Source organism: Schistocerca cancellata, chromosome 9, assembly GCF_023864275.1.
Source record: "Schistocerca cancellata isolate TAMUIC-IGC-003103 chromosome 9, iqSchCanc2.1, whole genome shotgun sequence".
Lineage (NCBI taxonomy): Eukaryota > Metazoa > Arthropoda > Insecta > Orthoptera > Acrididae > Schistocerca > Schistocerca cancellata.
Window position 1 is genome coordinate 17,132,956 of NC_064634.1, and position 13,276 is coordinate 17,146,231.

Below are 13,276 nucleotides of genomic sequence, written 5' to 3' on the forward strand. Positions count from 1 at the left end.
GTAGATCCCTCAGAGTGGTTGGTGGGTCACGTCGCCCATAAACACTCCTTATCAATCTATGCCAGGCACGTTCGATATGATTCACGTCTGGAGAACATGCTGGCCACTCTAGTCGAGCGATGTCGTTATCCTGAACGAAGTAATTCACAAGGTGTGCACGATGGTGGCGCGAATTGTCGTCCATGAAGACGAATGCTTCGCCAATATGGTGCCGATACGGTTGGAGGATGGCATTCACGTATCGTACAGCCGTTACGGCTCCCTCGATGACCACCAGCCCCACATAATGCCACCCCAAAACATCAGGAACCCTCCTCCACCTTGCTGCACTTGCTGAACGCCTGACCGGGTTGCCTCCAAACACGTCTGCGACGGTTGTCTCGTTGAAGGCATATGCGACACTCATCGAATGAAGAAGAGAACGTGATGCCAGTCCTGAGCGGTCCATCCGGCTTGTTGTTTTGGGCCCATCTGTAGCGCGCTGCACGGTGTCGTGGTTGCAAAGATGGACCGCCATGGACGTCGAGAGTGAAGTCGCGCATCATGCAGCCTATTGCGCACAGTTTGAGTCGTAACACGACGCCTTGTGGCTGCACGAAAATCATGATTCAACATGGTGGCGTCGCTGTCAGGGTTCCTCCGAGCCTTATTCCGTAGGTACCGGTCATCCACTGCAGTAGTAGCCCTTGGGCGGCCTGAGCGAGACACGTCATCGACAGCTCCTGTGCCGGCCGGTGTGGCCGTGCGGTTTTAGGCGCTTCAGTCCGGAACCGCGCTGCTGCTACGGTCACATGTTCAAATCCTACCTCGGGCATGGCTGTGTGTGATGTCCTTCGGTTAGTTAGGTCTAGGTAGTTCTAAGTCTAGGGGATTGATGACAGATGTTAAGTACCATAGTGCTTAGAGCCATTTGAACCAATTTGAACAGTTCTTGTCTCTCTGTATCTCATCCATGTCCGAACAACATCGCTTTGGTTCACTCCGAGACACCTGGACACTTCCCTTGTGGAGAGCCCTTTGTGGCACAAAGTTACAATGTGGACGCGATCGAACCGTAGTATTGACCGTCTAGGCGTGGTTGAACTACGGACAACACGAGCCGTGTACCTGCTTCCTGGTGGAACGACGAACTGATCGGCTGTCGGACCCCCTCCGTCTAATAGGCGCTGCTCGTGCATGGTTGTTTACATCTTTGGACGGGTTTAGTGACATCTCTGAACAGCCAAAGGGACTGTGTCTGTGATACAGTATCCACAGTCAACGTTTATCTTCAGGGGTTCTTGGAACCGGAGTGATGCAAAACTTTTTTTGGTGTATGTAGATGCAAGACTTGCCCAGAAATGAAAGGAACAGAAGACGGAGCTCCAGATGGCCAAGCGCTTAGAAAGAATAGCACTTCTGTCGCCTATCGGGTGAGGCTTGAGCCATTAACGCTAGTGTAGCTTCCAGACTACGGCTGGCGCAGCGTAAAGAATATAAAACGGTAATTCCGATGGTCGTGGAGTCGAGTTCTTGTGTATAAACTTTTTTTTTATTTTCAATTTGTACGTATTTACGCTGCAGTTAAACTGAAATATGATAAAGTAACGTTCTCGTATACAGCGCAATATGCCATAACCCTTTGTGGAAAATTATTGCCAACAGTGTGCTTATGCCTACAAGATAGTACTGACTCTTTCGGACAGAGGGTTAAAAGAACGGTAGATGAGTACGCGGCAAAGTGTGGGATGTCGTCACTGCTTCCTCAAAATCTGGGAAACTTGCAATAAAGCCTTGGCAAAAAGTTTTTGGCTTATGTGATGAAGCCGGACGTGCAGGAGATCGAATTTGTTAACAGACTCGGTAGTGAAGACATACACACACAAATCCACAATTAAATAACGAGATTTTTCAAGATGGAGAAAGTTTGCCGTCCTACCGTATTAAAATGATTCTCCGTAAACGCACTCCGCTACCGCAACCCTGTCTCTTTCTATAGTGAGGTAAAGAATTAGTTCAAAAAGCTTCAAAACAGCTCTTATCTCACAGACAGACAAAAAGAAATCACATATCAAGTTGACTGCATAAAAGTATGCTACATTCCATAGTCCATCGCCATATATGCGTAAAACAATCATATAATTCAAAAATTGCGGCGTTTATAACGTGTGCAAGATCCCGAGAAAACTTCTGTTTCCCTTTTTTTTATGATGAATATCACCCTAGTACGTGTAAATAATCAACTGAAAAGTAATAAAAGTATATAATTTCATATACGAAATTTTCGTGTACGCTTTGTAATATCTTCCTGGAAATTTATTTCCAATCCAAAATTTTCCTTTGCCATTTCTTTTCATGCCCTTATTGAAAATTTCAGTTAATTTTAAATCAAGAGTCGTCGTTACACATGCAGTAGAGGAACCTAAACTGATTGTCTCTCGTAAGGATCCATACTCGTAAACGAATATTTCAGGCGATACGTGATGTTGAATGAGCGGTGTGTGTGAATCACATGTTTGTAAACTGCTCATGTTTCATAACAAACAACTTCCTTCTGCCTCGAAGTCAATGGCACTTCCTTGTCATGTGTCTACAATTGGAGTTACTCACTGTTTACATCTCGCAACTGATTGTCGAAGATGGAGCACTGCTCATTACAGAAACTTGCAGACAAGCGCTTAAAGCAGCGTGCAGCACGATGTAGCGCCCAGGAAGCTAAACAGATGGACAGAGAAAAGTTTTGCAACAGGCGTCATCCTAAATGCATGAAATATATCGTTACGGATTTTACTTATGAGAAGAAGATTAGCTTAAGCCACAGAAAGCTCACGGCAAAGAATCGTTCGCTCAATGGTAATTCACGAGATGGTTTTGGGTCATGTGGAAGATGATTCATCAGTAAGAACCCGTGGACACCCCCGCGAAATGCACATATCGGCCGGCCGGAGTGGCCAAGCGGTTCTAGGCGCTACAGTCTGGAACCACGCGACCGCTACGGTCGCAGGTTCGAATCCTGCCTCGGGCATGGATGTGTGTGATGTCCTTAGGTTAGTTAGGTTTAAGTAGTTCTATAAGTTCTAGGCGACTGATGACCTCAGCTGTTAAGTCCCATAGTGCTCAGAGCCATTTGAACCATTTTTTGCACATATCGACGAATACAGAGTGAGGGAGTAGCACTCATTCTCCTATCATAAACAACGTGTGAAAGCAATGGAGTCCGGGGTTCAGTTCTGTCAAACGATTGTCGAGCGCTGTACCGTGGTGCCAGACATAACGCAGTTTGTATTGTTTACAAAAGGGCCATGTCTCAGCTGTGAAAGGCAGACATTTCTTCGCGACCACCTTTCATACATTGTGTACCTTAGATTTAGAATCTAGCACAAATAGTTATATTCTGAAGTTAGCACAGATCAACGTACCCTTAGTCGAGAGGATCCTCCACTGACACACACGCACATTCACAGAATGACATGACGGCCAAAGGGAAAGAAATTAAAGCTAGAGCCCCAAAACCTCTAAAAATGTGCCGTTTGAAATGTAAAGATAAACTAGACAAAATGATTGTTGAACAGAACACTGCTGGAACACAAATATTGATTGAATAGTTAGAGAATTAGAGGAATTTAATGAATATTGGAGACCGAGACCAAAGGGTAAGTTATGTCATCAGGCTCATTGACTGGAAAGCAGCTGCAGCATCACGTAAAATGACGCAGGAACCCGAAAAAGCAGAATGCCATATGGTGACTCATTTGTTTCATTTGCGAGAAAAAGGAGAACGATTTCGCGTTTGCAGAGGATGTTTCATGAATATCCTTGAAGAGTCCCAGATGTTCGTTACACATGCACTTACCAATCGAAAGGCTAATGTCTCTGGAACAACAGGGGAAAAATAGTTCAAATGGTTCAAATGGCTCTGAGCACTATGAGACTGAACATCTATGGTCATCAGTCCCCTAGAACTTAGAACTACTTAAATCTAACTAACCTAAGGACAGCACACAACACCCAGCCATCACGAGGCAGAGAAAATCCCTGACCCCGCCGGGAATCGAACCCGGGAACCCGGGCGTGGGAAGCGAGAACGCTACCGCACGACCACGAGATGCGGGCAGGGGAAAAATACCACACGGTAACAAACACCTTCCTGAGAAACTAAAAGAAATAAGAGATCACATTTCATCATTATAAATCGTAATACATACACAAAGAAAGTAATAGTGTTTATCTATCTTCACATCTCGATTTACCAACTACGTACAAGCTCTACTGTGATGGAAACGATAGGCCAGTTTCCAGAGGAATATACGAGAGAGACTTCCGTAAGACGAACCTCTCATTTAAAGAGCCTAATACATGTCACAAATGTGATTTTCTGCATCTTAGAAGGAACTTTGCATCAGTGAACGACGGTTCTATGCAGGAAGCTGACGCCGAGTTAGCTGCTCATCACACTGAGGCAGACAATGCATACCTCCTAAAGGACGAAGACAAGAAACATTCCATCTCAGACAGTTCGATGCTGTGTTACACTTTCGACTTACAGCAGTATTTGCTGACCCCGTTTTTCAATGCTTCGTTTGCTTTTTATAAACGGCCACTGTGGACATACAATTTGACCGTGCATGATACCTGTACAGGTAACGTAACACGCTACACGTGGCATTCCGCAGAGGGTGCTCGTGGTGGGAATCAGATTGAAACTTGTGTTTTCAAGGAACTGTGGTCAGTTCCTCCAGGAATGAAACAAATGACAGTATACTCTGGCACCTGCGGAGGGCAGTTACTCTCACGTGGTTGCAATGCTCTTGTCTGCCACACAGGAAAATCCAAATCTGAATACAGTTGATCGTAATTTCGTGGTTAATGGTCACAATCACTTAGAATATGATGTTGACCATGACCTGCTCCAAAAACAAAAGAAGAAGCTGCAGTTACCAGTGGCTCATCCACATGACTGGTATCAACTGGTACGCTCACTTGGCAAGGAAAGGAAATTTGGAATTGGAGAACTGTCACATACCGACCTCTTGGATTTTGTGGTGTTCTGAAAGACACCTTAAAACTTCGAAAGAAAGATACCGAGGGAAATCAATTAACGTGGCAGGATGTCAAAAGGTTTTGTTTTATGAAAAAGTATGGTTCAGTGTTTTTCAAAAAGAGTCTCAATGAGGATGAGTTGTTTCAATCAATATGCTTCATTCGTAGCGGGAAGACAGCTGCTCGACTGCACACTGGAGCACGTTGTCATGGCACACTACCAACTTCAAAAGAAAAATACATTCCTGGAAATGGAAAAAAGAACACATTGACACCGGTGTGTCAGACCCACCATACTTGCTCCGGACACTGCGAGAGGGCTGTACAAGCAATGATCACACACACGGCACAGCGGACACACCAGGAACCGCGGTGTTGGCCGTCGAATGGCGCTAGCTGCGCAGCATTTGTGCACCGCCGCCGTCAGTGTCAGCCAGTTTGCCGTGGCATACGGAGCTCCATCGCAGTCTTTAACACTGGTAGCATGCCGCGACAGCGTGGACGTGAACCGTATGTGCAGTTGACGGACTTTGAGCGAGGGCGTATAGTGGGCATGCGGGAGGCCGGGTGGACGTACCGCCGAATTGCTCAACACGTGGGGCGTGAGGTCTCCACAGTACATCGATGTTGTCGCCAGTGGTCGGCGGAAGGTGCACGTGCCCGTCGACCTGGGACCGGACCGCAGCGACGCACGGATGCACGCCAAGACCGTAGGATCCTACGCAGTGCCGTAGGGGACCGCACCGCCACTTCCCAGCAAATTAGGGACACTGTTGCTCCTGGGGTATCGGCGAGGACCATTCGCAACCGTCTCCATGAAGCTGGGCTACGGTCCCGCACACCGTTAGGCCGTCTTCCGCTCACGCCCCAACATCGTGCAGCCCGCCTCCAGTGGTGTCGCGACAGGCGTGAATGGAGGGACGAATGGAGACGTGTCGTCTTCAGCGATGAGAGTCGCTTCTGCCTTGGTGCCAATGATGGTCGTATGCGTGTTTGGCGCCGTGCAGGTGAGTGCCACAATCAGGACTGCATACGACCGAGGCACACAGGGCCAACACCCGGCATCATGGTGTGGGGAGCGATCTCCTACACTGGCCGTACACCACTGGTGATCGTCGAGGGGACACTGAATAGTGCACGGTACATCCAAACCGTCATCGAACCCATCGTTCTACCATTCCTAGACCGGCAAGGGAACTTGCTGTTCCAACAGGACAATGCACGTCCGCATGTATCCCGTGCCACCCAACGTGCTCTAGAAGGTGTAAGTCAACTACCCTGGCCAGCAAGATCTCCGGATCTGTCCCCCATTGAGCATGTTTGGGACTGGATGAAGCGTCATCTCACGCGGTCTGCACGTCCAGCACGAACGCTGGTCCAACTGAGGCGCCAGGTGGAAATGGCATGGCAAGCCGTTTCACAGGACTACATCCAGCATCTCTACGATCGTCTCCATGGGAGAATAGCAGCCTGCATTGCTGCGAAAGGTGGATATACACTGTACTAGTGCCGACATTGTGCATGCTCTGTTGCCTGTGTCTATGTGCCTGTGGTTCTGTCAGTGTGATCATGTGATGTATCTGACCCCAGGTATGTGTCAATAAAGTTTCCCCTTCCTGGGACAATGAATTCACGGTGTTCTTATTTCAATTTCCAGGAGTGTAGAAAGGTCCTTCGGATCTTCTCCCACTTGCTCCACTTACACTCCGTAATTTTTACAAAGATCTCTAAACAAATGAAGGCGAGAACAAATACCCTGACATTGAAGAATTCCATGGGGAATGAATTGGTGCTGCTAACACGTCAATCATTTAGTTATAGACTCTGTACAGACTTAGTTCTGATGAAATTATTATTTCTTTTATTCTTTTTTTTTCATCACTTAAAATTATGTACATGTTATTGTCTTCAGCAGTCACAATAGTATAAGTCTAATTCTTAGGACGGAAGAAACAGAATGTCACGTAAAACCTTAAATACTATGCTTTGGATATAAATTTCTTCCAGGTAATTATGTTAGTCCAAATCGTTGTTATTAACAACGTGGAAAAAGTTCTTCCACTTGTTTGTTTCACGAAAATCGATAAAAGTTGTCTCCTGAAGAATGTCATTTTTTGGCTTGTAATAGTTTTCCCTGGCAGTCTAGAATTATTACAAGGATTCTTTCGTTTCTGTGATTATTTAGATGCTTGAATTCGCGGTTGCATCTGTAGATACTCCGAAATAAAATTGATGTGTAAATTATGGGTAAAGCAGTAGTCTGTTCCTCGTCAAAAGGTAGCCAACCTGTCACCTGAGCCATATTCATTGATTACATCTCGACTCATTCTTGCCGGCCGAAGTGGCCGAGCGGTTAAAGGCGCTACAGTCTGGAACCGCACGACCGCTACGGTCGCAGGTTCGAATCCTGCCTCGGGCATGGATGTGTGTGATGTCCTTAGGTTAGTTAGGTTTAAGTAGTTCTAAGTTCTAGGGGACTTATGACCACAGCAGTTGAGTCCCATAGTGCTCAGAGCCATTTGAACCATTTTTTTGACTCATTCTTTGTTTCCGGCCTTGCGCTGGCGTCCACGTGCTTTTCACTGCATGTGGCGTTCTTGGGAGGGTTCGTACCGCAGTCTCCTCTCCAGAGATCCCCACTACAGTCCCCGTAGCATCAGCGTCCGCACCAGTACATTAGTCTGAAAATGGTAACACAATGAAGCGAAACATCCAAGTAAAGCTCTGTCTGGGTATAATTTGTTTATCTCAAAGAAAAAATTAACAACCTTGGAAGCGTCCCTATCGTTATTAACAGTACAGTTATGTTGTTGCAAATATTAGTGTGTGATAGAAGGTTTTCACAGTGTTGACTGGAATACTGTATTTGAAATTCTGAAGGTAGCAAGGGTTAAACAGGGGTAGGGAAAACTTGTCGACAACTTGTACAGAAAGTAGACTGCAGATATAAGAGACGAAAGACATTTTAGCGAAGCCGTAATTGAGAAGGGTGAGAGGGTTTTAGGCTCTACACGGAGTTGTTCAGTCTGTATATTGAGCAAGTAGTAAACGTTATCAACGAAAAATTTGAACAGGGAGTTAAAGTTGAGGAGAAGAAATAAAAACTTTGAGGTGTGATTATAATTTAGTAGTTCTGTCAGTGATGTGAAGGGAGTTGGAAAAACAATTGAACATCAACAAAAGAAAAAACAAAGGTTATCGAATGTAGACGAATTAAATCAAGCGATGCTGAGGGAATTAGATTAGTAAATGAGACACTAAAAGTAGTAGATGAGTATTGCTGTTCTGACAGCAACGTAACTGACGATGTGCGAAGTAGGGAGGATGTAAAATGCATACTAGCAATGGCAAAAATGCGCTTCTCAAAAAGAAAAATTGTTAAAATCGAATATAAAAATCTGTTATGAAGTCATTTGTGAAGGTATTTATATGGAGTGTAACTTTGTACAGAAGTGACATGTGGGTAATAAACAGTTCAGACAACAAAGAACAGAAGAATGTTTAAAGGTTAGATGGGTGGATTGAATAACTAATTAAGAGATACTGAATCGAATTGGAAAAAAAAGACTGTTGGCGCAGAATTTGAGTAAAAGAAGGGATTGATTGATAGGACACATTCTGAGGCGCCAAGGCGACGTCAATTTGGTTATGGATGGGAGTGTTGCGGAGGGGGGAGGGAGGGAGAGAAGGTAAAATTACAGAGGGAGAGCAAGGCTTGAGTATGGGTTTCTTCTTATTCTTCTTCTCCTTCTTCCTTCCTCCTCCTCCTCCTCCTCCTCCCCCTTCTCCTCGTCTGTTCCCGTTTCAACGTTGTCAGTATTGTTACGTGGGTTTTGGCAATGTTGGTGACAGTTGGTGGCCGGCTGCCCTTTCTGTTCTGTCTCCTCCATTCACCCCCCCCCCCCCCCCCTGCCGGGATTGAATTTCTGTACCCCTGTGTATGTGCGTCTAGAGTAAATCTCAAGTTCAAGTATGAGAACGTTTTCTAAATGTTTCGCAGCGCTTATCTGAGGCGGGACGTTGGTGCCAGCCCCGTATTTACGTGAAAACCACAGCCAGGCTGGCCGACCGATCGGCGCTCGTCGCTAACCCGCGAGGCGGACTCGACCGGGCGGAGGCCGGCGCCCCGAATCGTGGGAGCCGCGCGGTGATAAGGCGCTCCGCTGCCCGCCTGGGCTCTCGAGTGCAGTGTGCAGTGTGCAGGCTCAGAGTGATTGTTGTTGCTGTAGCTATGCAGAGATGAAGAGGCTTGCTGAGGGTAGGCTAGTGTGCAGGACTCGCACTGAAGACCGCCTCATCAACAGCTACAACAGGGGAATGACCCTCTGGCTGATGCACAGTCCAATAAGTGTGGAGAGCGGGTCAATAAAAATAGAAAAGAAGTACTTAATGCTTCACGTGTTCTGCAGACCTCCCCCCCTCCCCCCCCCGCCCACTTGAGTACAACGCACAGAACGTTATACTGCCACGTGAAACTGTCCGATAAGTTCTGCTTTGACATGTTGTTCAATTCGCGCGCCACGTCGGTTGGAGTGTCGGTTATGTTGCCAATGCTTTCGCCGTACGTGTGAATTTCTGCACTTTTGTGATAGGTTCGTATTGATAACACCAAGTCGCGTCATCAGTGATGATTTTATTTACAGAAATGAATTTCAGTCACGTCTTGGCAGGCGTCCACGTGTCATTGTTTTCGTTCTGGAGTCGAGGTGTCCGAGACAAACTGTGCACACGCTTTTCTCTTCTTCGAATTATACTGGAGAATGTACAGAGCAGTCGGTTTAGACATGTTGCTCCATTGTGATTTGTGAAACAAGAACGTCGAAACACTTGGGCTGCACGTCCAGTTCTTCCCCCTGCCTGCTCACAACTGACTGGTCGAATGCACACCTGTTGTTTACAGTTTTCAGTTCGAGCTGCCATCGCAATTACTTCGGTGACATTGTTTATAAGCTAGAAATAAAATGAGCCTCGGAACATCTCGGATGGGCGGTATGTGACATTTGATTTTATTGTATCAAAAAGCTAATTTAACAATATAAAATTTGCAGCTTCTCGCGCCATCCAGTGCCACTAAATAGCTCCGCAAAATTGCGCTGAACACGAGATCACTACAAACTCTACGAAAAGTTTATTGTATGCTGTCTTCTGTGCTTTAGTTGCAGGCCAACTACGGTCTGCTCCAGACAGCCCGAGTGTAAAAAGAGTTGGAAGCAGTCAGTGAGACAGTGACACGTGATGTTGCAGGAACTCTTACCGTCGAGGAGGTGTACAAAGACCGCGACCAGTTCGCGTCGCTGGTGAGGGAGGTGGCCGCGCCTGACGTGGGCCGCATGGGCATCGAGATCCTGTCCTTCACCATCAAGGACGTGTACGACGAGGTGCAGTACCTGGCGTCGCTGGGCAAGGCGCAGACGGCCGCCGTCAAGAGGGACGCGGACATCGGCGTCGCGCAGGCTAACCGCGACGCTGGCATCCGGGTGAGTGAGTCGAGTCCTGCGGCACATTCGAGCCGTCTTTCGAACGCCAGCGTTGAGCGTGCCGACTCCGGCGTGGTGCCGAACGCTCAGAAACGGTGCGACTCGTGCATACGGCGCGTGTGGCTGGCCGTGGTGACACGACCACAGCGCGCTCCAGCTGCAGGTGCGGGCCGTTACTGGCTCGCAAGCTACAATGTCTCGAGTCCGCAGCTCGTGGTCTATTGATCCTCAGAGCAAACGGTTTAGAGGGAATCCCGCTTACATTTATTACGCGAAGACGACTCTTAAGCTTCTGGCGACGGTAGTAGGATCCCGTTGAATATATAAGTGAATTTGATCCAATAAAATTCTCTAGATCCCAAAACAAAAAAAGTAGCTAGCGTTGCTGCCTCTGGATCACGAGGTCCCGAGTTCGATTCCCGGCCGGGTTGGGGATTTTCTCTGCCCAGGGACTGGGTGTTTGTGTTGTCCTCATCGTTACGTCCTCATCATTTGTGACTGTGGCTGCCGGCCGCGGTGGTCTAGCGGTTCTGGCGCTGCAGTCCGGAACCGCGGGACTGCTACGGTCGCAGGTTCGAATCCTGCCTCGGGCATGGGTGTGTGTGATGTCCTTAGGTTAGTTAGGTTTAAGTAGTTCTAAGTTCTAGGGGACTTATGACCTAAGATGTTGAGTCCCATGGTGCTCAGAGCCATTTTTTTTTTGACTGTGGCTCGACTGGACTGTACGGGCGCTGATCACCGCGCAGTTGAGCGCCCCCCAAACATCATCAACACTGTTTGGACACGCGTAAAATCCCTACGTTCCCTCTGTCGAGACGCATATTCCTTCTCTTGTCCGCAGGCTAGTGATGTGCTCTGCCCGTAATACGAAAAATAAAAATTTCAGTATACGTGAGCGTGGTATAAAGCAAAAGGAAAGTACCGTGTGTAGTCACTAAATACATCGGCTTATAAGAGTTACATTACAAATAGTGCGATGCAAATGTACAGTAGTTCTTCACATAAGATGAAAATTATTTCATCATTCTCACTTTTTAGTAAAACCCTATTAACTACTAGAATCTTTATAAAAAGTGAAGTAAAAAACGTGAGACAAGAAACATTATAGAATATTCTTCTATTAAACTAATGAAGTATCTGAACGCATTGGAAAACGCGAAGGTCAGTAAAAAAATATTTGCATCCAACAATACATCTTCTGTTACCAGTCTGCATATCTGCTCACTAGGCAACACTGACCGTAAAATGTATCTGGTCGTGTTCTGCGTTTTGTCCGCTCCTGAAAGCTTTAATCATAGATGTGCTATTAACTCATATTTTATTATAACAAATTATACAAAGGACAACGCGTTTCTGGTGGATACTCAATACTTTATTGCCTCGGAATGGCATACTTTCATAATACAAAATTACAGTAATCCTTTAACCACCAATATGTTTCCCGCCATTTTATTACAACAAATCTTACAATTAACGACTGGTTTTTGGGAGATCCGCAGTTTGTTGTTGCGTAGAAGCCGCATGTATAATAATTACGGGCTTCAGTTGGAAGCCAAAATGGCGTCTCGCGACTCTGTACTGAAGAGAGACTGCGTCATCTGACGTAGGTAGCGTTCTTCCGTCTCATTGGTCAACGTTCAAACGCACGTTCGGACATACTACTTATTGCGCTGCACGTTCGGAAAGATTTCCCAACGTATTATTATTTTTTTTTTTTCTTCCACGATATGACGTCGGAACTCGGCACGCTCGGAGCTCAACGTGTGCCGACGGCTCTTACAGTCGGCCGCCGTCGTGCTGCTAGAGCGCTGGCAGGTACGAACCTCGGCAGTTACAAATTTTGCTCTGGAGGGTAAAGTCTGTTCCTCTTACTCCTTTCCCTCGACACGGCCGTGTTTCTTGTTCGCTTATACCTACAAGACGTTATTTGTAAAACTGAAAATCTGATTTTTGCGTGGACGTGAATCTCAACTTTTTGATCGGCTTCTAAGAAATATCATTATTCGTGGCGATGTGAGTAAATCGACTTTAATGTATAAATACAACCGTGGACTTTGGCCATCGGTGGGGTGGCTCGCTGCTGAAGAGGGACGGCAGCGTTTTCAGTAGTTGCAGGTGCCGCAGTCTGGATGACCGACTGATGTGGCCTCGTGTAACACGAAACAAAACGGCCTCGCTGTGCTGGTACTGCGGAAGGCTGAAAGCGAGGTGAAACTACACCCGTAGTTTTTCCCGAGGGCATGCAGCTCTACGTATCGTTGAATGATGATGGCATCCTCTCGGGTAAAATATTTCGGAGGTAAAATTAGCCCCCCCCCCCCAATTCGGATCGCGGTACGGCGACTGCTCAGGAGCATGTGATCACCAGGAGAAACAAAACTGGCGTTCTGCGGATTGCAGCGTGGAATGTTAGAACCCTTAGTTGGGTATGTAAGTTAAAAAAATTAAAAAGGGAAATGTACAGGTTGAAGTAAGATATAGTGGGAATTAGTGAAGTTCGGTGGCAGGAGGAACAGGACTTCTGGTCAGGTGAATACGGTTATAAATACAAAATCAATTAGGGTTAATGCAGTAATAGGTTTAATAATGAATAAGAAAATAGAAATGCGGGTAAGCTACTATGAACAGCATAGTTAACGCGTTATTGTAGCCAAGATAGACACAAAGCCAACACCCACGATAGCAGTAAGAGTTTATGTGCCAACTAGCTCCGCAGATACTTAATAGATTGAAGAAATGTATGAGGATCTAAAAGAATTATTCAGATACTTAACGGAGAC

At 46.4% G+C, this 13,276-nt stretch overlaps 1 protein-coding gene across 1 annotated transcript in view; it reads left to right on the forward strand.

Annotated features, from left to right (window-relative positions):
• LOC126101633 (flotillin-2) overlaps positions 1-13,276 on the forward strand; it is a 352,822-nt gene that overhangs the window by 267,626 nt on the left and 71,920 nt on the right. Inside the window, exon 3 of the mRNA XM_049912319.1 lies at positions 10,264-10,496. Within this exon, the coding sequence (XP_049768276.1) occupies positions 10,264-10,496 (233 nt within the window). The remainder of the gene's footprint in view (positions 1-10,263; positions 10,497-13,276) is intronic.